At 54.1% G+C, this 22,850-nt stretch overlaps 2 protein-coding genes across 2 annotated transcripts in view; one reads left to right on the plus strand and one right to left on the minus strand.

The window, feature by feature from the left end:
• The window catches only part of KCTD16 (potassium channel tetramerization domain containing 16), a 60,432-nt gene extending 52,558 nt beyond the window's left edge, over positions 1–7,874 (minus strand). Inside the window, exons 1-2 of the mRNA XM_040078628.1 lie at positions 7,544–7,874; positions 6,126–7,272 (exon numbers count right to left, since the gene is read on the minus strand). Coding sequence (XP_039934562.1) covers positions 6,126–6,957 — 832 coding nt within the window. The 5' untranslated portion in view covers positions 6,958–7,272; positions 7,544–7,874. The remainder of the gene's footprint in view (positions 1–6,125; positions 7,273–7,543) is intronic.
• A 6,903-nt stretch (positions 7,875–14,777) lies between these two features.
• On the plus strand, positions 14,778–21,967 carry YIPF5 (Yip1 domain family member 5). Its single transcript, XM_040078570.2, has 6 exons — positions 14,778–14,849; positions 15,035–15,143; positions 16,275–16,447; positions 17,349–17,494; positions 19,953–20,134; positions 20,930–21,967. Exons 2-6 carry the CDS (start codon positions 15,043–15,045, stop codon positions 21,090–21,092), a joined length of 765 nt encoding a protein of 254 aa, XP_039934504.1. The 5' UTR covers positions 14,778–14,849; positions 15,035–15,042; the 3' UTR covers positions 21,093–21,967.
• Positions 21,968–22,850: the final 883 nt, after the last annotated feature.

Here is a 22,850-nt window from a genome sequence, read left to right on the forward strand (position 1 = left end):
CCCCCCCAAAAAAAAAAAGAGGAGAAACTGAGAAAATATCGTGGTTACAAAATTAAACAAATCCAGGATGGCTGGACAGAAAAAGCCCAACCTGCTGCAAGGAAGCGTTTGCGTGCACAATATGTTGCTGGTATTTACCGAATGGCAAATCTCGGGTTGTGTTTTCTTATTTACCCTCCTTCACTCTGATCCTGCTTTCCTGAGACCCACAGCCACATTTCAGCAAGCTCCAGAAAAGGCCAGAGCTCAGCAGGCTGAAGGAGCTGCAGGAAGGGGCTGGGGCTCCTCAGCCCCAGGGTGATGGTGCCAGTCTGGGGCAGCAGATGCCCGTGCCCACGTCCCTCCCTGGCACACATCCGCTTTCAGCTCAGCAAACCCTGCTCGGCTCCCGAAATGGGGCCGTGGGACCTGGTGCGCTGCTGCTGGCAAACAGCCAGCTCAAGGCTGCGCTTTCAAACACATTGATTTTTTTTTCCCCCCCTAAATGCCAGCCCTCCTTGGTTAATCCTTTAGTGGTTATGGTCTTTTTCTGGATCAGGGAGCAGCAGCAGCGCTGCAAGTGCGGCGGGGAGGCCGCGCCTCCAGTCCCTCCCTGCTGGCAGCAGTGCTGGCTGGGGACAGCCGGGATGTGCCCACAGCGGTGCCCGGCCCTGGCTCCAGCCAGCCCCGGGAGCGTTTGCAGTGCCCCTGGCACACTGCCCTCCTGGCAGCCTGCGGGAGAGGGGAGACACAAACTGCGGGCCACAACCCGCTCCACACCTCTGCAGGCAGGGCTGATTTATCTCCTCACCCACAGCGCCCCTTCCTTCCCCCAGAACCACGGGACAGAGGGACAGAGGGACAGAGGGACAGAGAACAGAGGGACAGAGGGACAGAGAACAGAGGGGCAGAGGGACAGAGGGACAGAGAACAGAGGGACAGAGGGACAGAGAACCACAGGACAGAGGACAGAGGGACAGAGGGACAGAGGGACAGAGGGACAGAGGGACAGGGGACAGAGGGACAGAGAACAGAGGGACAGAGGGACAGAGAACCACAGGACAGAGGACAGAGGGGCAGAGGGACAGAGGGACAGAGGGACAGAGGGACAGGGGACAGAGGGACAGAGGGACAGAGAACCACGGGACAGAGGGACAGAGAAGAGAGGGATAGAGGGACAGAGAACGGAGGGATAGAGGGACAGAGGGACAGAGAACCACGGGACAGAGGGACAGAGGGACAGAGGGACAGAGAACAGAGGACAGAAGACAGAGGGACAGATGGACCAGGCTTGTCTTTGGCAGGAGCCTGCCTGGCTGCTGCGCTGCTGCTGGGACAAGGAGGGGCTCTCACGGCCGGTGAGAGCTGGGCAGAGACAGGCCAGCGCCCAAAGCCATCCCTGCTGCTTCCTCACCATCGCTTTCTGGAGATTGTTAGAACAAACCCTGAGCCCTAAATCCAACCAACTCTTTGGTCAAGTTTTGCTTTGCTTACTCACTGAGCAGCAGATTCTTGGCCTGATCTGACAATCAGATTTGACACGACTGGTTTCCAATAAATAAGAGCATTTCTCTTCTATGGAGTAACTCTAATCAACAGCTCTACAGGTTTTTCAGGCTCCCCCGACAAACTGGGAGAGCAAAAAGCTCGGAGCGAGGTCCTGCAGCCATGAACAGACCAGGCTGGCTGCAGCCCCACCACCTGCAGATGATCATCCTGGTGAGAGGGTTTGCTTTGGCAAGAGGGACCAGATGCATCGATGATGACAATAATTACCTGGAAACAGGAACATCTCCTGTCAGCGGGGCAGAAGCTTGCATTATTCATTGGATTAGAATTCATTTTGCTTGCTTTGGGGTCATTTTGATCCTCATTGATTTAAAAGCAGACAGAAGCAGCTCCTGGATCATGTGACATTATTGGTTTAAAGAGAGCTGGGTGATGCTCCTCTCCCACATCTCTCCCGTTTGACAGCACAGCTGTGGGTGTCACTGTGGAAGGGCTGCTCCGTTTTGTGAGTCAAATTTCTGCCACACAATGAATTTATGAGTCAGTGGCAGGCACATCAGTATGGGATCCTTTAGCTCAGTCACACACGCACAGTGACAGGCCCCGGCTGGCTGCAGCAATCCCAAATGGATCCTCTTGTAGAACACCAGGATTATCCCAGGGAATCGTGTCCAATGGACAGGCATCGGGGAATATGGCCCAGCATTTTTCCTTCCTCCTGCACATCCCCGCCCAAGAGGATTCATCCGTTTATCCCAGGATACTCTGAAGCCTACTTGACAAGCATCCCTGCACATCAGGCTCCTGCCTGCAGCTGCAAGGCACACCTGGCCAGCTCCTGCTCAGAGCAAGGTGAGGCCCCAAATCCAAAGGGTTCCGGAGCGAGCGGAGCCAGCACAGGGCCTGCAGGAGCAGGAGCATCATTCATCCACGTTTGGCTTCCAGAGCTGCAGCACCAGGAACATCTCACAGTTCCCTCTGCGCATCTGCAGGCGCCCGGGCTGCTCCCTGTGTGCAGCTGGGCAAGGGGAGGCTCCCCCAGATCACCCAACCATCCTGACTGCCAGCCCTTCCCAGAGGCAAGGGGCATGGCTCCAGGGAGCCGGGGCAAAAACTGCGTGAGATGGGGCCGACAGGCGGTTTTACGCCGTGCTGTGCCATGCCATGCCGTGCCATGCCATGCCGTGCCATGCCGTGCCGTGCTGTGCCGTGCCGTGCCGTGCCGTGCCGTGTCGCTGATGTCCCAGCTGCCCCCCAGGCACGCACATCCCGCTGTGTCACAGCGCTGCTGGCAGCAGCTCAGGCCCGCTCCCTTGCCACCCTGCTGCTCTGCTCTGCCGGCAATGCCAGCACCCAGCAGGGCGTCACCCAGCGCTGGCAGAGCGGTGGCGCTGGAAGGAGGCAGGGCTGGTTTTGGGTTCTGGTGGAGAGGAGCACGGCGCTGCCACGGCCCAGGAACGGGGCCAGGCCATGGGGCGCTGAGCCAGCCCGGCTGCTGTCACAGCCCCCGCTCCCAGCACCACTCCCAGCAGATGTTCCAGTGCTCACTTTCGGTTCGTCACATTATACAGGCTGAAAACAGGTGAAAATGAAGGCCCAAGCAGAGGTTGTTCACCCTTCTCAAAAATGAGAGGGTTTGGAGATGCTTAACTTTAAGATCATGAAAGCAATAGTGAGGGAACCCACAAAACGGTTCTGGTCAGAAACCCAGCCACAGCCAGCAGAAAATTTAAGGAAACGTCTTTGCTAAAGCAGAAACTGGAGGGAAAGGAAATGCATGAGCAGCCCCTCAGCCAGCCTCACTGCTGCGAGCAGGAGCCCGGCAGTGCCCCGTGCCCACCGCCGTGCCCACTGTCGTGCCCACCGCTGTGCCCATCCCCAGGATCTGTGTGTCACAGAGCTGTTTGGGGCCGGCTCCACTGGCCCATCCCAGCCTGTCTCCAAGCCCTGCCGTGCCCTGGCACATTTGGGGCTGGCTGCAGCCCGGCTGTGCCCCTGTTGTCCCCAGGCCTGGCAGGGCTCTCCTCAGCAAACAGCTCCGGGCCGGCTGTGCCAGGCTCACCCTGCAGGGCTCAGTTTGGGGCAGCCTCCCCTCGGGGAACCCCACTCGGGGATCCCCACACTGCCCTCAGAGCTCCAGAATGGGCCCAGGGGAAGAGAGGCTGTGCAGTACTGATGGTGCAGTGCTTCGGCAGCACACGCTGTACTCTGCGAGAGCTGCTCGGCTCACACCCCCTCCGGTCCATCTCAGCCGCCGTCAGATGGATCTGCACATGAAAAATGTTCTTTATCTTCATGCCAACCACAGGCATTCACCTTCCCGGTGGTATTTGGAGCATACAATGTATTCGGTGTATTGAAACACCATTCCTCCCTGTATTCTTCCTTCTTTGGAATTAATCACCCTTTTCCAGCTAGGAAGATTTCCTCCCATAGGCCTTTCACAAGAGTTCCTGAGCAGCCCTGCAAAGCCCACCTCTGCCTCTGCCTCCCCAGCTGCATTAGACACCTCCCAGGTTCAGGCCCATTAACCTGCTCACAGCAGCTTGATGGATTAATGCTTACATAGCCACAGTTGGCAGCGTCTAAATAAATAATTATGGCTAAGCAGCTGCAGAGGAGACGTCGTGTTCCACTGCAAAGCCAGATGTCAATTTTATTGGTGCTCAAAGTTTCAGATGAAACGGCTTTGGGACAATAGGAGTGAAATTATTTCAGGAGATCTGGAGAGGGAGTTCTTTTTGTCCAGGTGAATTCTGGAGCCTGCTGGCAGGTGCTCCAGCTGCAGCCAGCCCTGAGTGTGGGGCCAGGGAAGATCCGCAGCCAGAGCTCCACAGCAGCACCAGGCAGAACTGAACCAGTAGGGTTGGGATAAGAGAGGGTCATCTGGCACCATAGCCTGGCTTTGGTTTTTACATGGGGATAGACCCTCTGAAAAATCCACCTCTGAAACTGTAACAGTGTCAAAACCCCACAAAATTGATCAGAGCCAAATCCAAAGCCTGCTGAACCAGATAGAATTTTTTCCAGGAACTTCAATTGGATTTAACTGTGGAGAGATTTTGTGACACCTGCTATGGACTTTCATTCTCCAGAATTTCTATGGTACCTCTCCTCTTGGTCCCTGCCCTGGCTGTAGTGATGTGGGAGCAGTGAGCAATCCTTGAAGGTAAAAATTTGAGAATATGAAAACCAGTAAGTCTATGTTTGCTAATTCGTGAAAACCTATGTTCAACCTCTCTTCAATTAGCAGGGACCATTGTGCCTATAAAGAACTTATATTTTTTTCTTATTTTAAATATAAATGCCAGCAAAATTTGTTCTAATCCATTCCTTTACCTACATTAATTCTCCTCCTAGAACTTGTACAAGACACCGTAATTTCAAGCAGAAGCTTCTTAATAACACAAATCATCTATCCCTGTCGGAATATAAGCGGATCCATGACCTTAGAACCATTTTGCTAAGAAATCCAGCTAGAAAACTAATTTTAAGTAAATCTACAGATGTCAAAAACCCAGATGGTTTTTGAGGATGCTAACTTAAGCTTCATTGCATAAGCAGATTAGGGCTGCCTGTTGAGCCCCACACAAGAGTAGATGGTGCTGAATCCATGGAATTACATCCAAACTGTTCGCTTCCTGATGCATCTTCCATCGAAAACTTTTGTCAGCTCCCCAGGCCAGGAGCCTGCTCACTGTGAGTACCACACCCAGGGCAGCAGCTCTGCCTTATCCCTCTGTCCCGCCGTCCCTCTATCCCGAGGCCATCGGCCAAAGCAGCAGCTGGCTGCACTGATGGACGGGGCAATCATTCCATCCTTCATCCTCCTTCCATGAAAATGGAGGCAGACAGCCTCACGAACCTCTCCAATGTCTCAGCCCAGCAGCTGTGCGCTGATTTCCTGGTGCAGACTCATCGGACCCAGCTCACCCCGGTGTTACCATTGGTAACCGGGCTGTACCTGGGTGTCAGCTCCCGAGTCAATGCGCCCTTGAGCGCTGGCGGCTCGGCTGGCGGAGCAGCGCGGACCGGCCGTGGCTGCGGGAGGCAGGCACACGCTTCTCCTGGAGAGGACACTCGCTTTTCTACGGGTGTGTTGTGTAACAGGGCCCAGCCCCGGCCCCTCTCTGCTCGGAGCGCTCGTTTCGGAGCGCAGCAGCTGCCTCTGAGAGGGCCCCGCTGAAACGCGGCCAGAGGGATGGAATTGTGTTTTCCCCTCCCCCTGTAAAAGCGTGTCAGGGCTGCCGACAGATGGCTTGGCTGCCCGCGCCCGACGATTATCAAGCCGCTATTACCTTTGCAAAGCGAATCCCACTCGAAGGCTCTGTGCAACGAATTTCGCGGTGTTCGCACCCTCGGTTTGTGTCCCGGGAAGCGTGCGAGGCGCCGGGGGGCGGATTTACAGCGCCAGAGGCACCGCGTCCTCCGGGCACCGGCGCTTTCGGCAGTCTGTGCTGCCACCTAGCCAGGCCGGGCCGGCCGAGCTCAGCCCCGCTGCACCCGCACAGCCCCGGGGAAACGCGAGTCCCCGGGCCGAGCGCAGCCCGAGCCCCGCGCCGTGCCCGGGAGCGCTGGCGCAGGGCGGGCGGTGCCCGGGCTGCGGCTGCGCTGCCCCCAGCGCCGCTGGTACTTACGGTAGAAGACGTATTCGGTGTAGCTGGACCAGACCTTGTCGTCTGTGTACTGGTTGACGAAGGAAGCCGTCACCGAGGAGTTACAGGCCACCATGTGGAATCCACACTCGGACAACATGTCAAAAGCCCTCTCCAGGTGCTTGAACTTGAGATAAAACCTGGAGGTGTACCTTTCTGGAGCCCTGTCCGGGTCTCTGCTTTCATTCAAACTTTCTCCAAAAACCTCTTTGACCAAAGAAATCCTTCCGCAAACCAAAATCCTTGGGACCCTCCTGAACTTGGCATCGGCTTGGCTCTCCCTGCCAATAGTGCACGACCCACGGTAGCCGATGGTGATGAATCCCCACTTGCGGTCCGGCGGTAGCAGCGACGAGGGGGGGCATATTCTGGTGTCACTGCCCTGGGACACCTCTTCGTAGTCACTGTGGCAATAATCGTCAGGGCTTTGCTTGTTGTCATCGGGAGTCAGGAGCTTGACCAAGTCCGGCAGCTGGAAGTACTCAGCCTCCCTCTTGAGCCTTCCCTTCTCTGGGAAGTGGTCGGGCAGAACCACCTGCTTGTCCCTGAGATAGTCCAGAATATAGCGGAAAAGGAAACCATCTCTGTCGATGAAGAATCTCCCCTTGGAGTCCTTGGCCAGATCGTTGGCTGTGTCTCTCTTTGGGGTGAACATTTTCCAGAGCAGGGAGTGAGGGGTGCCCACCAGGGTGGAGTGGCGAGTGAAGTAAACCTGGCCACCCACGTTGAGCTCCACCACCTCGGGGAAGGAGTGCAGCCCCGTGCCCTGCTCCCGAGCAGGAAGGTAAGTCCTGCAATTGCCACTTAGAGCCATCGTAGTTTAAACTGGAAATCAGCAGCACGGAGAAGCAGGAATACCAATCACATCAGAGGGTAGAATAAGGCTCCCAACATTAAAGAGAAACAAGGGGGAAAGGAGAAGTGAGAAAACAAAAATAGCCAAAAGGATTGTTTAAAAGAAAAATCTGAATCGTCCATGGGTGACAGAGTGGCAGAAGTGGTTTATACACTGAGCCACGGAGGCTGGAGGCTGGAGAGCTATCACCTCATGACATGCAATCACATCATCAGATCTTCCAACAAAGCCGTCAAAATCAAGGTCAAGCCAAGCCTATGGTCATTCACAGGTCTGTGAAAAGGGAAAACAAAACAAGGCACAAATTACCCTTCTAAGCACCGCAGCTGCTGCAACAGAGAAAAGCAGAGCAGTTTGTTGAGCCAAGCTAAATCACCTAAATAGGTCTCTCTTTTTTGTCAAGTTCTATGCTTCTATTTCACAAGTACTCATCAATGAAAGGGCTACATATGACTCCAGCATTTAAAAGAAACTGCATACTTCATCTTTAAAGAAACATCTAAATTAGACATGCACATGAGGCAACAAGAACGGGGAGTCTTACCTTGGTTACAAATAATGCATAGCTCTTGCAAAGAAAACCAAAATGTCAAGACACTCAGAACACACATACAGGCACACAGGGTCCGGGTAGTGTGAATCCGATCCCAGCAAGGGACAGCTAAGGCAAGAGAAGTGCTCTTAGTAGCATCCACGGAGGTCTCAAGTGTTAAACGAGTCACAGGGAAGTTAACCGTGGCGAGTGACGAGGAAACCAGTACATACAGCACGGCGGAGGAAAATAAATAAATAAATAAATAAATAAATAAAATAATTCCCGAGTGGATGCGCCGGGCTGGGGGAGAGGGAGGGCAGCGGGGGCCCGTCCGCCGGCCCCGATGACTTGCAGAAAGCCCGCAGCCTGCGCTAGGCAGTGCCGGGCTCCGGCGGCTCCCGCGGAGGCAGAGCGGCCGGCGGCTCCCCCATGGCCCGCCGGGACCGCCGGCACCGCCGGGGCCGCCCCGCGCCGCGCTCCGCTCCGCTCCGCCCCGCTGCGCGCTCCGGGCTCCGCTCAGCCGCGCGGGGTCGGCAGCGCGGAGGGCGATGCCGATTGCATCATCTTAAAGGAGTCGGGCCGGGATGGGCGCCCGCGTCCCGCACCGGCACCGGGCAGCGCCGCGAGCGGGCACGGGCGGGCACAGCCGGGCGCCGCCGGGCACAGCCGGGCACAGCCGAGAACCGCCGGGCACAGCCGGGCACCGCCGGGCACAGCCGGGCACAGCCGGGCACAGCCGAGAACCGCCGGGCACCGCCGGGCACGGACGGCGCCGGGCAGCGCGGCAGCACCGCGGGCAGCAGCAGCACCGCGGACAGCGCCGGTCGCCGCCTCACCGGGTCGGCGGCCGGCGGGGCCGGGCAGCTCTGCCTCCCGCCGTTCAGCGCTCCGGTTGCGGCGCAGTCCCTCCCGCTCCGTCCCCTCGGCCGGCAGCGCCCGTCCCCTGCCCGCCCGCAACGTGCCTGTCCCGGCTCCGCGGGGTCCCCGCCGGCGATGCGGGCGGGCAGCGCGGGGCTCCCGGGGAACGCGGCTGCCGGGCACGACCGGGATTCGTCGCCAGGCAGGACCGGGATTCGCTCCCGCTGCCGCGGCTCCTCATGTCCCCGGAGCCGGCAGGGAGGGGACCCGCCGCGGGGCGCGGGAGGGAGGAGGAGGGACCGGGGGCGGCTCCGGCGGTGCGGAGGACTCGCTTTACTTGTGGCTCTCTAACGGGGTGAGCCTCGGGCGCGCCGGCACCGCCACCTCGTGTCCGTCCCCGCTGCTCGGCCCGAGAGCTGCGGGCACGGAGAGCGGAGCCGGCATCCCGCCGGCAGCCGAAACCCAGCGGAGGAGCTGCGGGAGCGGCTCCCCGGAGCACCCCACATCGCCCGGCATCCGCGGGAACGGGCAGCACAGCCCTGCGCCAGCTCAGGGCGCTTCTGGGCAAAAATATTCTGCTCGGAACGATGAGCACATGAGGAAAGAAAGCCTTTTACTCAAACGTCGACCAAAAGCTTTGGAGTGAAGTCTCTGTGTGATGGAGTCACCATGCAGGGGTAGATTTTGCTGACTGCACTTAAGTTCACAGATGCACAGCATATTCTGAGTTGGAAGAGTCAGGGATCATGGAGTCCAGCTCTTAAGTAAACGGCCCACATGGGGATTGAATCCACAGCCTCAGTGTATTAGCACCATGCTGTGACCAGCTGAGGCTGCAGATACTTCAGTGAGATTCTTCTGAAAATGCAGCCATAATTCAAACCAAAATAGCCAAAAAGAATCACTTTCAAGGCTAAGACAGAAAATCATGATTTGTGTACCTACAGACTTTTCAAATTAAATCTGAGAGGTGAATAGTTAATCAAACCCTTTATTTTCACCTTAATTCAATAATTCTGAAGCAACTGCTGAACAGAGTCTGTCTCTCACTTCAGGATCCTTGTTTTCAAACCAGCAGAATCTGGTGCTACTACAGGGCAGTGGCCGCCTGGTTGTGCCTCAGAGAAGAGCCCAAGCCCTGTGCCCTGCCCTTGTGGCTCTGCAGAGCAGCTGAAGCAGTGCAGGTCAAGTGCACCATAACCCCTGCACAGAGGATTTAAAGGTGGGATGTGAGATCATGTTCACTTAAATGTCTTCATTACTTTTTTAAGAGCCTGGTGCAGTGTGTGCAGGCAGGATTTAACTTCTGCATGACCAGCCAGAGGGAACGGCAGCTGCCTCTGGGAGTGGTGGTGCTGTCCCTGTTGCAAGCAGGGAGAACTGCATCAGCTTTTGCAAATATTTCCGTTGTCCATGCTAGTTCATAGGCTGCAATCCGATTAAAATCCATTCTCATAGAGGCAGGGGTGCCATATTGGCAGGGCTGGAAGAACCACTTCCCTCTCCCCAGTAAGAACTGGCGGGTTCAGAGCAGCACGGAAGCATTTGTGATAACAACCAAAGGCCGAGGTTGGGGTGGAGCTCGGCCGGGCGCTGCTCCGGGGCCAGGACACTCTGAGAGGGATGTGCAGGTGCTCGGTGAACGGGGGACAGGAGCTATCCACACCTGGGACTCCTGACGAGCTCTGCCGAGCATCAGGCACGGATTCCATTCCGTGTGATTAGCCAGCACAGACTGCTCTAAGCTCCAAGTCTTTTTGAAACATTATCATCAGAAATGCCCTTTGAAAAGAACAAAAACCTTAGAATTTTAATCACAACAGCTTTAGAAATGCATCTGCACTTTTCAAATAATAATGAAAGCAATTCAGCACCTGCTTTTATTTCTTTACACGGGACATTCCAATCATTTCACTGTAACACAATTTCCTTTGATGAAATGACTTCAGTAGTAAAAGCATCACGTAATGCTCCCCAGCTAAATACGAGCCATGGGCCAAATCCATCAAAATGCAGCCTGAGAGAGTGAAACTTTAAAATCTGGGCCAAATACATGGTGACCTAAATGCAAAATATGTGTCAGGACCACACCAAGGAGCAACTACAGTTCTGATGGAAGAGAAAAGAAGCACCCATCAAAGGGAGGACGATAAAGCACTTCTCACTTCTGACAGATGCCTTCATAACCTTCAGCACAGGCAAGGGAAAATTTAGCTTAAAGTGTATGTTCCAAAAGTCTGTGCTGAAAAGCCAATCCATGAGTGCTGTGACACCATTTGCAGGTTTGAGGTCATTCCTTATGACAAAGCGCTAAACTGGCATTTCAGGAAATCATGGAACAACTGACTTCATCGAGTTTGGTGGGTCTTAAAAATAGATGTCTGAAAAGCGGCAGCAATGAGTGCTAGAAAGGAAGGGCAGCATTACCTGGGCTGGAGTAGCAGCGTGTGTGTGTGTGTATCACCTCCCATCCCCAGAGGAAACACACAGGCTGGAAATTCGAATCAAGTCACCCACACATAGTGAGAAACATGGAAGCTGTTTATCAGCAACAACACAAGGGCTCTGAGGTGCCTGGAGAAGGAGCAATTGAAAGTAGCAGAAACCAAAGTAGTAATTCTGAGGAAAAAATATACCCATGGATTTCGGACAGAAGATTCCACCTAAAAAGCTGCGTGAGAACTTTCGTCACTCTGTGTGATCTTTACACACAATAGTTAAAATAAGAAAGGAAAAAAGAAGAACAGCACTTCCAGTTCCAGGCTTGCACTTTGATTCAGGTACAACTTCAAGGTGCACCTAAGGATCCTTCAGCCCCGTTCCCTGTAACATTCTGTGCTTCTCAGCAGGTTTGTGTCCAAGTACTGAGCCCAGGCAATGTTTCCCAGGGCAGAACTCCATCAAGCCAGTGAGAAGAGGGCACTTTCTGAGAATGGTGGCATGGTAGAGGAATAAGGAAATGTCTGCACTGGGCCTATCGTGGGGGCCAGTGGCTTCCCTGAGAGGCAGAAACTGTGTCCTGCACTGGTGCTCCCAGACAGGGCTGCCAATCCAGCCTCAACCCACGGCAAAGAGCAAAGAACCAATCCCAGACTCCTGCGAGTTCCACCTCTCCAGCAGGGGGGTATCCTCTTCATCACCCAGCTCCAGACATCGAGCTCCCTGCAAGGGAAGCCAGGCAAGAACAAGTGATACCGAGCTAAATCAGAGATTATCCCCTGATCCAGCAGTGTGAATTACACACAGTGAAATTCTCATCTGCTCAAATCCAGCAGTACGTGCGAATGGGAAGCCCTAACAAATCTTTCACTTTGAAGAAAAAGCATAAAGCAACACTAAATGGCTGAGTGTCCCTGAGAAAGGATCTTCCAGCAAAGAGCGTGAGTGCCATGAAGGCGGGTTTATTCACAGAGTAAAGCATTACACAGATTTGCCCTTGATCTTTTATTCATAACACAAGTGCATAATGTATTTTCATCCCAAACAAGCAAAGGGGAAGAGCAGCTTTCCCAGCTGCTCAGGGTGCGAGCACAGGCTCGGAGCAAGGCTCAAATGGAGACAGGACATCGCTTTTTACCATGGTGTATCACACAGAGAGGGGTCACAGCTCCTGCACAGGAAACTCTTTGCTCCTCCTGGCGAGCACCAAACCCACAGCACACACAGAGCACAAGGTCTGAGCCTCCCAAAAGCTGACAGTACGAGGGAATCATCCGTATCAATCACTGCACACAGAGAACATTCCGGAGAATAATTGATATATGTGTGCTGACAACTCCTTTGGAATCCCGTGGCCGCTGTTCAACAACGCAATCTGCTACACAAACAGCCCTGACCCTGCAAGAGAGCCAGCCTGTGCAGGCAGGCAGAGACCTCATGGACACACCGGCAACTGAGGATGAAAATCAAACAAAAATGGCTGCTTTCAGTCTCCCCTCTGCAAGGCGCTGCCTTCCTCCCTCCCTTTCAAGTTCTGCCATAATAAGGCCTATTTCAGCAGACATCTTCCTCCTCTCCCTTTCCCCATCCTCCCAATTCCTCCAAAGATCTTTGAATAATACTTTACTTCTCAGTCTGATTCAAATTATCCTGTTATTAACACTGGTGTAATTATAGTGTGTTTTTTAACATTACAGCTAAAACAAAGCTCTGGTAGCATTATCTTGACACCAGCACTGTGTAACCCAGGTACTGAGTACTTTTATAAGTATTTTAACTCTTCCCAGGTTGGAGACATTTCAGGGTCTCTTGCAAATCCAAATTCCCTGTCCAGGTGGTGTTCAAGGCCAGGTGGGGCCTGGAGCAATCTGGGCTATGGATGGGATGAGTTTTAAGGCTCTTTTCACCCCAAAGCAGTGTTGGATGCTGGCATTGTGTGATAGCCCCCAGTGCAGCTGCAGCTGGTGCCTCAGCAAAGGGACAGTGCCCGGTGCTTCCCCAGGCTGCAGCTCCAGGCAATCCACAGGCTGCCCTTCCCAAACCATCAGGAGGGAGCAGCAGTGCAGCTGCAGTGCCTGCCCTCCCCTTGAACCCACGGGCTGTGCCCCGAGGGCTGGGAATCCATCCTACACGTGATTCCCTACAGCACTGCTGAGATGTCGGTGCAGGGAGAGCTCCTTAATGAAAGCTCGACCTAAGCCGTCAGGAAATTCTAATAATCTAAGCAAACCCAAAGAGATTTCTCGGCAAAGAGCGTTTCCCCCAGCAGATCCCAATTACACAGCCCAGTGCCTGGGATTTGGGTCTCATTTCCCTGCCCAGTGAGCTGCAGCGAGTCACACAGCTCAGCCAAGGGGCACTAAGCCATCAGACGCAGCCCGCACACTGTGCACGTCTTGCGTGAAAGCTGGCATCTCCTCAGCCTTCAAACACTCATTTTCCTAAGGTGTAAATCTGCATGAAGCAGCTTACAGCACAGTTACTGATCTCTGTGATCCGTGCCTGTAATTCCCCACCGTTGCTCCATTCAGCTCCACAAAGTGACACATTTCCTAGGAGCCTGTTCTCAGCAGTGCCATGGACCCTGCACCATCAGATCTGCTTTGCAGGTGAGGTGTGGAACAGGGCTGTGATTTAAATACAGTCATCTCAATGTTACATAAACAAATTTGTAACAAAACAACTGTAACTTTGTCCTGAGCCAAAATGAATTTTAAAAAAGAAAGGAAAAGCATACACAAACTTAAACCAGGGACATGGCCTGTGGAATCTCGTGTGTCCCCACGGCTCATGCTTGGCTCTGGGAGGCTGCCGGAGCTCAGAGTACATCAAGGACAGGATGGGAACGGTTCTAACTCTGAACCTCACCACACACCCCTTCAGCGAGGTGTAAAACAGAGATAAAGCAGCAGTCCTGACTCAGCTCAGTCGGAAGTTTCAGCTACGCTTCCTCAGGTTTTCCCTGGCTGTCCCCTCAAAGCCAGCAAAGCATGGTCACTCCCCTGTGCTCAGCTCTGGGACATGAGAGAGTTAATAAAAAAAATTTCTAATTTACGGGCTTCTAAAGGCTGCTAAAATCCATTTCCCCAGCCCGGGGGATAAACACTGAGTGACACTTGAAGGTGCTTCTTCACATGAGAGTGTTTTCGTAGTGCCAGTCATGTTCTCCTCAATTCCCCCGGATTCCCAGGCCCTGCAGCTCATTTGGGAGAGCCGGGCCAACAGCCGGGCTGTAATAAAGGCAGGAAGATTCACAGCTCTAGCAAAGCTTTCGTGTGGCCACAGGAAAATATTTCTTGCGGACATATGGAAGGGAGCGAAGGGGCTCCACCGGAGCCATACCGACCCCCTGTGGCTAAGCCTGGCCTCGAGGGAAGGCCGGGGTTGAGGGGGGAACGGGGCTGAGGGAGGAACGAACGGGGCTGAGGGAAGAACGAACGGGGCTGAGGGGGGAACGAACGGGGCTCAGGGGGGAACGAACGGAGCTGAGAGAGGCCGGGCTGAGGGCGGGACGAATGGAGCTGAGGGAGGCCGGGCTGAGGGAGGCCGGGCTGAGGGCGGGACGGAGCTGAGGGCGGGACGGAGCTGAGGGAGGCCGGGCTGAGGGAGGCCGGGCTGAGGGAGGCCGGGCTGAGGGCGGGACGGGCTGAGGGAGGCCGGGCTGAGGGCGGGACGGGCTGAGGGAGGCCGGGCTGAGGGCGGGACGGGCTGAGGGCGGGACGGGCTGAGGGAGGCCGGGCTGAGGGAGGCCGGGCTGAGGGAGGCCGGGCTGAGGGAGGCCGGGCTGAGGGCGGGACGGAGCTGAGGGAGGCCGGGCTGAGGGCGGGACGGGCCGGGGCGGGGCCGGGGCGGGGCTGAGGGTGCGGCCGAGACTGGGCGGGGCCGGGCCGGGGCCGGGGCGCTCCCGTCCCGCGCATGCGCGGAGCGGCGCGCGCTGTCCCGGAAGTGGAGGCGCGGCCGTGACACGTCGCAGGGGCCGCGGCGGCGGGAGCGGGGCCGGGCCGGGCCGGGGCCGCAGGTGGGGCCGGGACCCGGGGAGGGAGCGGCACCCCGGGGAGGGAGCACGGGGCAGAGACTGCCCGGAGAACGGGGCGGAGCGGCGGCCGGGCCCCCGGCGCCGCGCGAGGTCCCGGGGCCGAGCGGCGGAGGGGGCCGCGGGCCGGTTCGGGAGCGGTCGGGACTCGCGTCGCTGCTCTCTTGCAGAGGGGGCGATGTCCGGGTTCGACGGCTTCAACACCGAGTTCTTCCAGACCAGTTACAGCATCGAGGACCAGGCGCAGCCCTACGACTACAGCGGGCGGCCGTACAGCAAGTAACTCGTGTGGCCACCCCGGGGCCACGGCATCCCGGGCTCGGCTTGGGGGGACGCCGGATCTTAGCCCGGCCCACCCCAGCCATGGCAGGGACACCTCCCACTGTCCCAGGCTGCTCCAGCCCCAGTGTCCAGCCTGGCCTTGGGCACTGCCAGGGATCCAGGGGCAGCCACAGCTGCTCTGGGCACCCTGTGCCAGGCTCTGCCCACCATCCCAGGGAACAATTCCTGCCCAAGATCGCATCCAGCCCTGCCCTCTGGCACTGGGAATCCATTCCCTGTGTCCTGGCACTCCAGGCCTTTGTTCAAAGTCCCTCTCCAGCTCTCCTCTAGCTCCCTTAGGATACTTCTGGGACAGCCTGTGTCTCCAGGAAAGGTTTGGCACTTCAGCCAACTGCTGGTTTCTGGAAATGCTCTGTTTGATGGAGAGCTGAACTCTGTCTGTAAATGCAGATCCAAAGGAGTTTTGTGTTGAATTCTGTGCCTGGTAGATTTCAGAGCAAGTGTTAGAAGATTGAAAGACAAGTTATGTGAATGATTTTAATTATATGAGTGATCTGCATGTCCTTGGGAGAAGAAATTCTGTTCTTCTGCAGCTCCATCTCCAGTCACCCACTTGGGAACTAGTAATTAGTGTCACCTAAGTGAGCCTGCAGTGTCCTGCTGAGTCCCAGGCTGCAGCAGGGAGGTGTGGTGGGTGTTCCTGGGCCAGGGAGATCCTGGCAGCCCTGTGTGAACGTCCAGCCTCGGGCTGAGGGCTTTGTCCCCTCCATGTGACCCCTGAGATGGATGGAGGAGGTCAGTGCCATTTGTGACCTGAACAGGATCACGGGGCTGGACTCTGCTAACGCGAGGAGCTCTGCATTTTCCTTCCTTCTGTTTCCATAGTTAAAGATTCTGGAAAAGTTTATGGAAATGTCTGTGGTTAGACTTGGGATGGATTAGTGGCAAGAACAGTTTGTTTAGGGCAGAGGGTGGCTTTGATTGGGGTTTTGTGTGGAGGACCTGTGGGACTGTTGAAGACAGAAGGAAGGGTTTGCGCTGGGGTACTGACTGGAACCAGCTTTGCCTTGCAGGAGGTGTCTCAGCAGCAGCTCTGGGTGTGCCCTAACGTGGGGTTGTGCTTTGCAGGCCCTATGGAGGCTACGAGTACCCCCAGCAGGGTGGCTTTGTGCCCCCTGACATGATGCAGCAGCAGCAGCCCTACACGGGGCAGATCTACCAGCCCACGCAGGGCTACACTCCAGCCTCAGCACAGTCTTTTTATGGAAGCAACTTTGAGGATGAGCCTCCGCTCTTAGAAGGTATAACTTTGCTGTGGCCGAAATCCAGAACTCCTCCTAGTTTGGGGATGAGTTGGTAGCAGTGTGTGGATTCCCTGCTGCTGGGAGTGCTCAATGTGTTTGGAATTCCCACTGATTGTTGGGTTTTTTTGAGCCTGTATTTTGGCGCGTGAAATCCTTGTTCCTGTGCGAACTTCTGCAGTTGGAAATTTGTGTTTTCTTGCTTTGCGCCAGCTACTCCGTGGCAGATTAAATCACTTAACTGGGAGAGCTGACTCTGTGACAAAACACTTAATATTCCTCTTGTTGTAAATAATAATTGTAACTGCCCACGTCTGTAAAACAAGTGGCTGCAGGTCCTTTGAGCTGATTCTTGGTTAGAACAGGAATGTTTCATTGCTAACAGGGAATGCTAAACACTGCAGAAGTGCCTGTGTGGGGTACAGCCCCTGCAGAGTGCCAGGCTGGATATTCACCTGAGTCTGCCTCGCTGGGATCAGCTTCCAGCTTGTTTCTGTTATTTTTCAGTTCCAAACTGAACAAACCCTCCCTGTTACTGGGTGGACAGACAGGCATCTGTCACACCTGTCCCCAGGCATGATACCTTCCACCCCCTGGACATTTTTATTAAAAATACTACTTTGTTTACATAAATAAATCAGGGAACTGGGCTGGAGGGACCTCTGTGAACCCAGAACTCTGTGCTTGGGCTTTTCCCTGGTCCTTCAGAAACCACCTGGGCACTTCCCAGCACCTGAGGAATGTGTGGAGGCAGCGGGGGGAAAGAGGGGAGGGCTCAAATCCCTGGTGCCCATCACGGATCTGGGGGAGATGGGAAGTGGGGAAGCAGGGAAGACAAAGGGTGGAGCAAGTGGGGCAGCAGGAGGGGCAGAAATGAAATCCATGTTCTGTTCACTTGCAGAATTGGGGATCAATTTCGACCACATCTGGCAGAAAACACTAACGGTGCTGCACCCCCTGAAGGTGGCTGACGGCAACATCATGAACGAGACGGACCTGGCCGGGCCCATGGTGTTCTGCCTGGCCTTTGGGGCCACCCTCCTGCTGGTGAGGGGGTGCTGGGGGGCGTGGGAGGGGGCTGCAGCCCCTGCAGGGTTACCAGAGCCCTGGGCACGGGGGCCAGGAGAGCTCGTCCTTTTCAGGGAGGGTCCTCAGTGGGAAGGGACCCCCAGGGATCACCAGAGTCCGGCTCCTCACCCTGCACAGGACAAAGATTTGTGTGTGCATGGAACGGAGGAGGCACTGGCGCCTCTCACAGTGGTGGGATGGGTGAGCTCTGACACACCAGGTGGGAATTCAGTGCCAGGTCAGTCTGGAGCAAAGCTGCTTTCACTCTGTATTGCTCAGTGGGCCGGCACTGCTGGAGCCTGCTCAGTTTCCTAAATGAGCTTAACTGGAATAAGACTGTGCTTTAGTGACTCATGAGTGTCAGTGGTGGGGTGACAGCAAACAGGGTTCCTTGGCATTGAAAGCTTCAGCGGTTTTCATCTGTTTTAACTTTAAATGCTTCAGGCACTGCTTTTCATTTCTGCCTAAAATTTCACGTTGCTGTGACAGTTAAGACACACTTTGGTACCAAGGGGACTTCAAGCCTACTTTAATAAGTAACTTTTATTTATGGAAAGTAGGCCAGTCAAATTAATGAACATGTTTATAATAGATATGTTTGAATTTATTTTTCCTAAAAATTTATTTCTCTTGTGTGCTTTTTAAAAAAAGCCATGGAATGTGGTGAAAGGAAGTGGGCTGAGCCTGGCACAGAGGTGGCAGCAGGTGGCATTGTTTCCTGTGCTGCTTGGGAAGGAGGAGAGCCGGGCCTGAGCACATCCAGTTTGGAAGTTGTTGGAGGGGGACACCCTGGAAGCTGCACAGCCCCGTGTCCTGCAGGGGTGCCTTGGGCAGGTGCTGGAAGGGAAGCATCAGGCTCAGCCTGGGAAAACCAGGAGATGCCTGAACACATGGACATAACCCGCGTGTGCTTCCGTGTGCTTGTGAACAAGCAAACTTTGGGTTTGGCTTTTTAAAGTCTCCCTCAGCTAATCCCGAGTTCACACCCAGTGCTCGCCAGCTCAGTCTCAGCTGGTCCTGGGATTTTTTTATCATTTTCCTTGTGCCATAACTTCGTGCATTCTAACACAAATTAAAGGATTTCATCCCTGGGTTTGTCAATAAGTTCCTGAATTACAGTTTTGTTGTCTTTACACACCAGTTCTGTAAAGATCATTATTGCAAGTAATCAGTTAGCATGAGAAGTCCTTGATTAAAACCTAAACAGTTCCTGGGCTGAGATCAGAAAACAACAGTCAGATCAGAACTCGTTCATTAAGATCCACAGGAGGAATTCCAGGCTCCTGGAGCTGGAGGTGTCCTGGGGCTCTGGGGGGAAACACTCCCTGTGGGATGGGAGTGAGGGAGCTGGGGCTGGGGGACAATGCCTGTGCCCACCCTTGCTCTGTGCCAGGGTGGGTAGATCTGTTCCCCGTGCTGGTTCCATCCTGATCCCATCCTGTGGCAGTTCCATCCTGTGCTGGTTCCATCCTGATCCCACCCTGACCCCATCGCCGTGCTGGTTCCATCCCATGCTGGTTCCATCCTGTGCAGTTCCATCCTGACCCCGTCCCGTGCTGGTTCCATCCCATGCTGGTTCCATCCTGACCCCGTCCCGTGCTGGTTCCATCCTGACCCCGTCCCGTGCTGTTCCATCCCGTGCAGTTCCATCCTGACCCCGTCCCGTGCTGTTCCATCCCGTGCAGTTCCATCCTGACCCCGTCCCGTGCTGGTTCCATCCCGTGCTGTTCCATCCCGTGCAGTTCCATCCTGACCCCGTCCCGTGCTGGTTCCATCCCGTGCTGTTCCATCCTGACCCCGTCCCGTGCTGGTTCCATCCCGTGCTGTTCCATCCCATGCAGTTCCATCCTGACCCCATCCCGTGCTGGTTCCATCCCATGCTGGTTCCATCCCGTGCAGTTCCATCCTGACCCCATCCCGTGCTGGTTCCATCCCGTGCAGTTCCATCCTGACCCCGTCCCGTGCTGTTCCATCCCGTGCAGTTCCATCCTGACCCCGTCCCGTGCTGGTTCCATCCCGTGCTGGTTCCATCCCGTGCAGTTCCATCCTGTGCAGTTCCATCCTGACCCCGTCCCGTGCTGTTCCATCCCGTGCAGTTCCATCCTGACCCCGTCCCGTGCTGGTTCCATCCCGTGCTGGTTCCATCCCATGCTGGTTCCATCCCGTGCAGTTCCATCCTGACCCCGTCCCGTGCAGTTCCATCCTGACCCCGTCCCGTGCTGGTTCCATCCCGTGCTGGTTCCATCCCGTGCAGTTCCATCCTGACCCCGTCCCGTGCTGTTCCATCCCGTGCAGTTCCATCCTGACCCCGTCCCGTGCTGGTTCCATCCCGTGCTGGTTCCATCCCGTGCTGGTTCCATCCCGTGCAGTTCCATCCTGACCCCGTCCCGTGCTGTTCCATCCCTCCGTTCCCCCCTGACCCGCTGTGCCCCTGCAGGCTGGCAAGATCCAGTTTGGGTACGTGTATGGGATCAGCGCCATCGGCTGCCTGGGCATGTTCTGCCTGCTGAACCTGATGAGCATGACCGGGGTGTCCTTCGGCTGCGTGGCCAGCGTGCTGGGCTACTGCCTGCTGCCCATGATCCTGCTCTCCTCCTTCGCCATCGTCTTCTCGCTGCAGTAAGTGCTGCCGCTGGCACCGTGGGCAGGGAAATCACCGAGAGGGATTTCTGCCTTCAGTGCTGGGGCTGTGTGTGATTTGAATGTGACAGGGATCTTTAGTAAGGGCAAGAGTTAATTATCGGTGGCTTTGGGTGTTTACTGGGGGCAAAGGGGGGTGAATCCTGGCTTTGCCTCTAAGTCAATTAACAGCTTTTGAATACATAGACTCCAAGAGCAATCTCAGGTTTGTTTTCAGCCAGCTCTGAGTCTGACAGGTCTCAGCACCAGTAAAGTCTGAAAGGAGTTATTATTGAAGATGCAAATTAGGTTTTTACAAATACAAGAAAATGAGAGTGATTCCTCTTGGCTCTGTGAATTTAGGGACTGAAAAGAAACAGCTTGCCACAGTTCTTTTACTCACTGCTTTGAAATTTTGTATGCACAGAGTTCATTTGGAGGGGGCTTTCTACCATCATAATTGACTGATAGTGTTCTAAAATTCTGGAATCCCAGAATGGTTTGGAGTAGAAGAGCTCATCCAGCCCCTCCCCTGCCATGGCAGGGACGCCTTCCCCTGTCCCAGGCTGCTCCAAGCCCAGTGTCCAGCCTGTCCTTGGGCACTGCCAGGGATCCAGGGGCAGCCACAGCTGCTCTGGGAACCCTGTGCCAGTGCTTTCAGTGGGAATATTTCATTTAATGCCAATTGCTGAAATTCATCAGAACGTGCACAAGCTGTGGGATGAGTCCGGGTGTGACTCCTACAGGTGGATTTACACAGGGCTCACAGGAGTTCTCCTCTTTCTGCCTCTCCAGGGGGACGATGGGGATCATTCTCACGGCTGGAATTATTGGCTGGTGCAGCTTTTCCGCCTCCAAGATCTTTATCTCTGCCTTAGCCATGGAGGGCCAGCAGCTGCTCGTCGCCTATCCCTGCGCGTTGCTGTACGGAGTCTTCGCCCTCATCTCCGTCTTCTGAACAGACTCTGGGGGACTCCAGGGGGCCAAAAGGAAAATCCCAGCTTGGAACATGGACTTGGACCAGAAACAGCTGCAAACAACTGTCTCGTGTTGCTATCATGAAACTTAGACTTGTTTGAATCACCTGGAACAATGGAAAATGTCTCGTGTTCACTTTTTTAGGACTTGGAAAACTGTTTTCAATGACCTGGGGAGTCCAGAGCTTTAATACGTGTTCATGCTTATCAAGTTCCTGTGATTTCTTTCCCATTCCTAGATCTTTAGAAAAAGTAACTTTCGGTTGTTTATTTGAGGGTTGTGATTTTTGTTCATTTTGTTTTGTTTTGTAGGGGAGGGCGAAGGGTTGCAGTTATAAATTGGTCGATTTTTATCCAAAACAGTTAAAGGAGCTGCTGTGGATTTGGGGGATTTTGGATAAATCTGCGAGAAGGAGGAACCTGTTTCCTGACCCCTCTCACCAAAAATGCACAAATGAACAAAAGTAATTGGAGTATTTCCTGTATTTTAACCAATATCCTCCTAAGCTCTCCAGTCTCAATTATTTGTTTGTTTACTGTGAGAGTATTTCAGGATTTAAGAAACTTAAACTATGAAGTAGAAAACAGATGCTTAAAAGTGAAAGGGATCTGTAATTCTGTGACACTTGAAACCTGACCACATTGGGGTGTCTGTAGCTTTATGTTAGCTGGGTTTCTGAAGGAGGCTGGCAGAGGTTCCTTCCCTCATGGTGCACATTCTGCTGGATGAAGAGGAATCTCTCTCGCAGTACTTCCAAGGAAAACACCATTTGGAAAACGTTATGCTTGTCAGTATTGTAGTTATTGTAAAATAATTTAAGGCACATTGATTAAATTTTCCTTAAATTTTGAAAAAGGTGTTTGATTTTCCTAATCTTTATTTTTGATGTTCACTTACTAAAATAGAAACTTTCACGTTGAAATGAAATCACATTTAAAATCGAATTCATTGGGTGGATTTGGGGTTTGCTTCAGTGAGCGAAGAGCAGGAGGGAGCCCCTGCCCTGTGTCTGTGCAGATCAACGGCATTGATTGCCAGTGAGCCTAATTAAACACAGTTCTAGGGCACAGAGGAGCTCCGTCAGCTGCTTGAGCCAGTCAGGTTCTAACCCTGTACTTTGGGAACACTTACACTTATTCCAGAGGGGAAGTTCTTAAAGCTTTGCGCTGACTCCGTAGGTACCTTTCAGGGTGATCACCTGGGTATTAAAATATTATAAATAATGTTTTCTTTCACCACAGCATGAGCAAACTTCAGTGCACAGGAAAAACAACTCAGTGTTGCCCGGGCAGCAGTGCTGCTGAGTTTGGAGAAACCATAGGAGAAGGGATTTAATTAGATTTAAATGCTCACAAAGTCAGCAGTGGAGATCATTGCACATTCTACTCCAGCACTGAGGGTTGACCCAGGAGTTTCCAGGAGCGTTTTGTGTTCCTCTGTGCAGAATTTAGCAGTTTGTAACTGAATTTCTAAGTGGTCTCTGGGGAGCAGAGGATCAAACACTTGACTTCATGGAGGACTTGATAAAAACCAGTGTTATATCTAGAGAGGTTGTCTTAAATACCCCAAACTTCTGGAACAGTAATTAATGTGATTGCATTGACTCTTTATTGCCTTCCCAAAATCGATCCCATCGATTTTCCTTAATGAATTTTTGTCCTAGTTCTTGCTTCGATTTCAGTTACATTTCAGATGATTCAAGCTCCCCATCCCATAGTCTGTCAGGATTTGGGGCTGT

The sequence above is a fragment of the Hirundo rustica genome, chromosome 14, assembly GCF_015227805.2.
Source record: "Hirundo rustica isolate bHirRus1 chromosome 14, bHirRus1.pri.v3, whole genome shotgun sequence".
In the NCBI taxonomy this organism is placed as follows: Eukaryota; Metazoa; Chordata; class Aves; order Passeriformes; family Hirundinidae; genus Hirundo; species Hirundo rustica.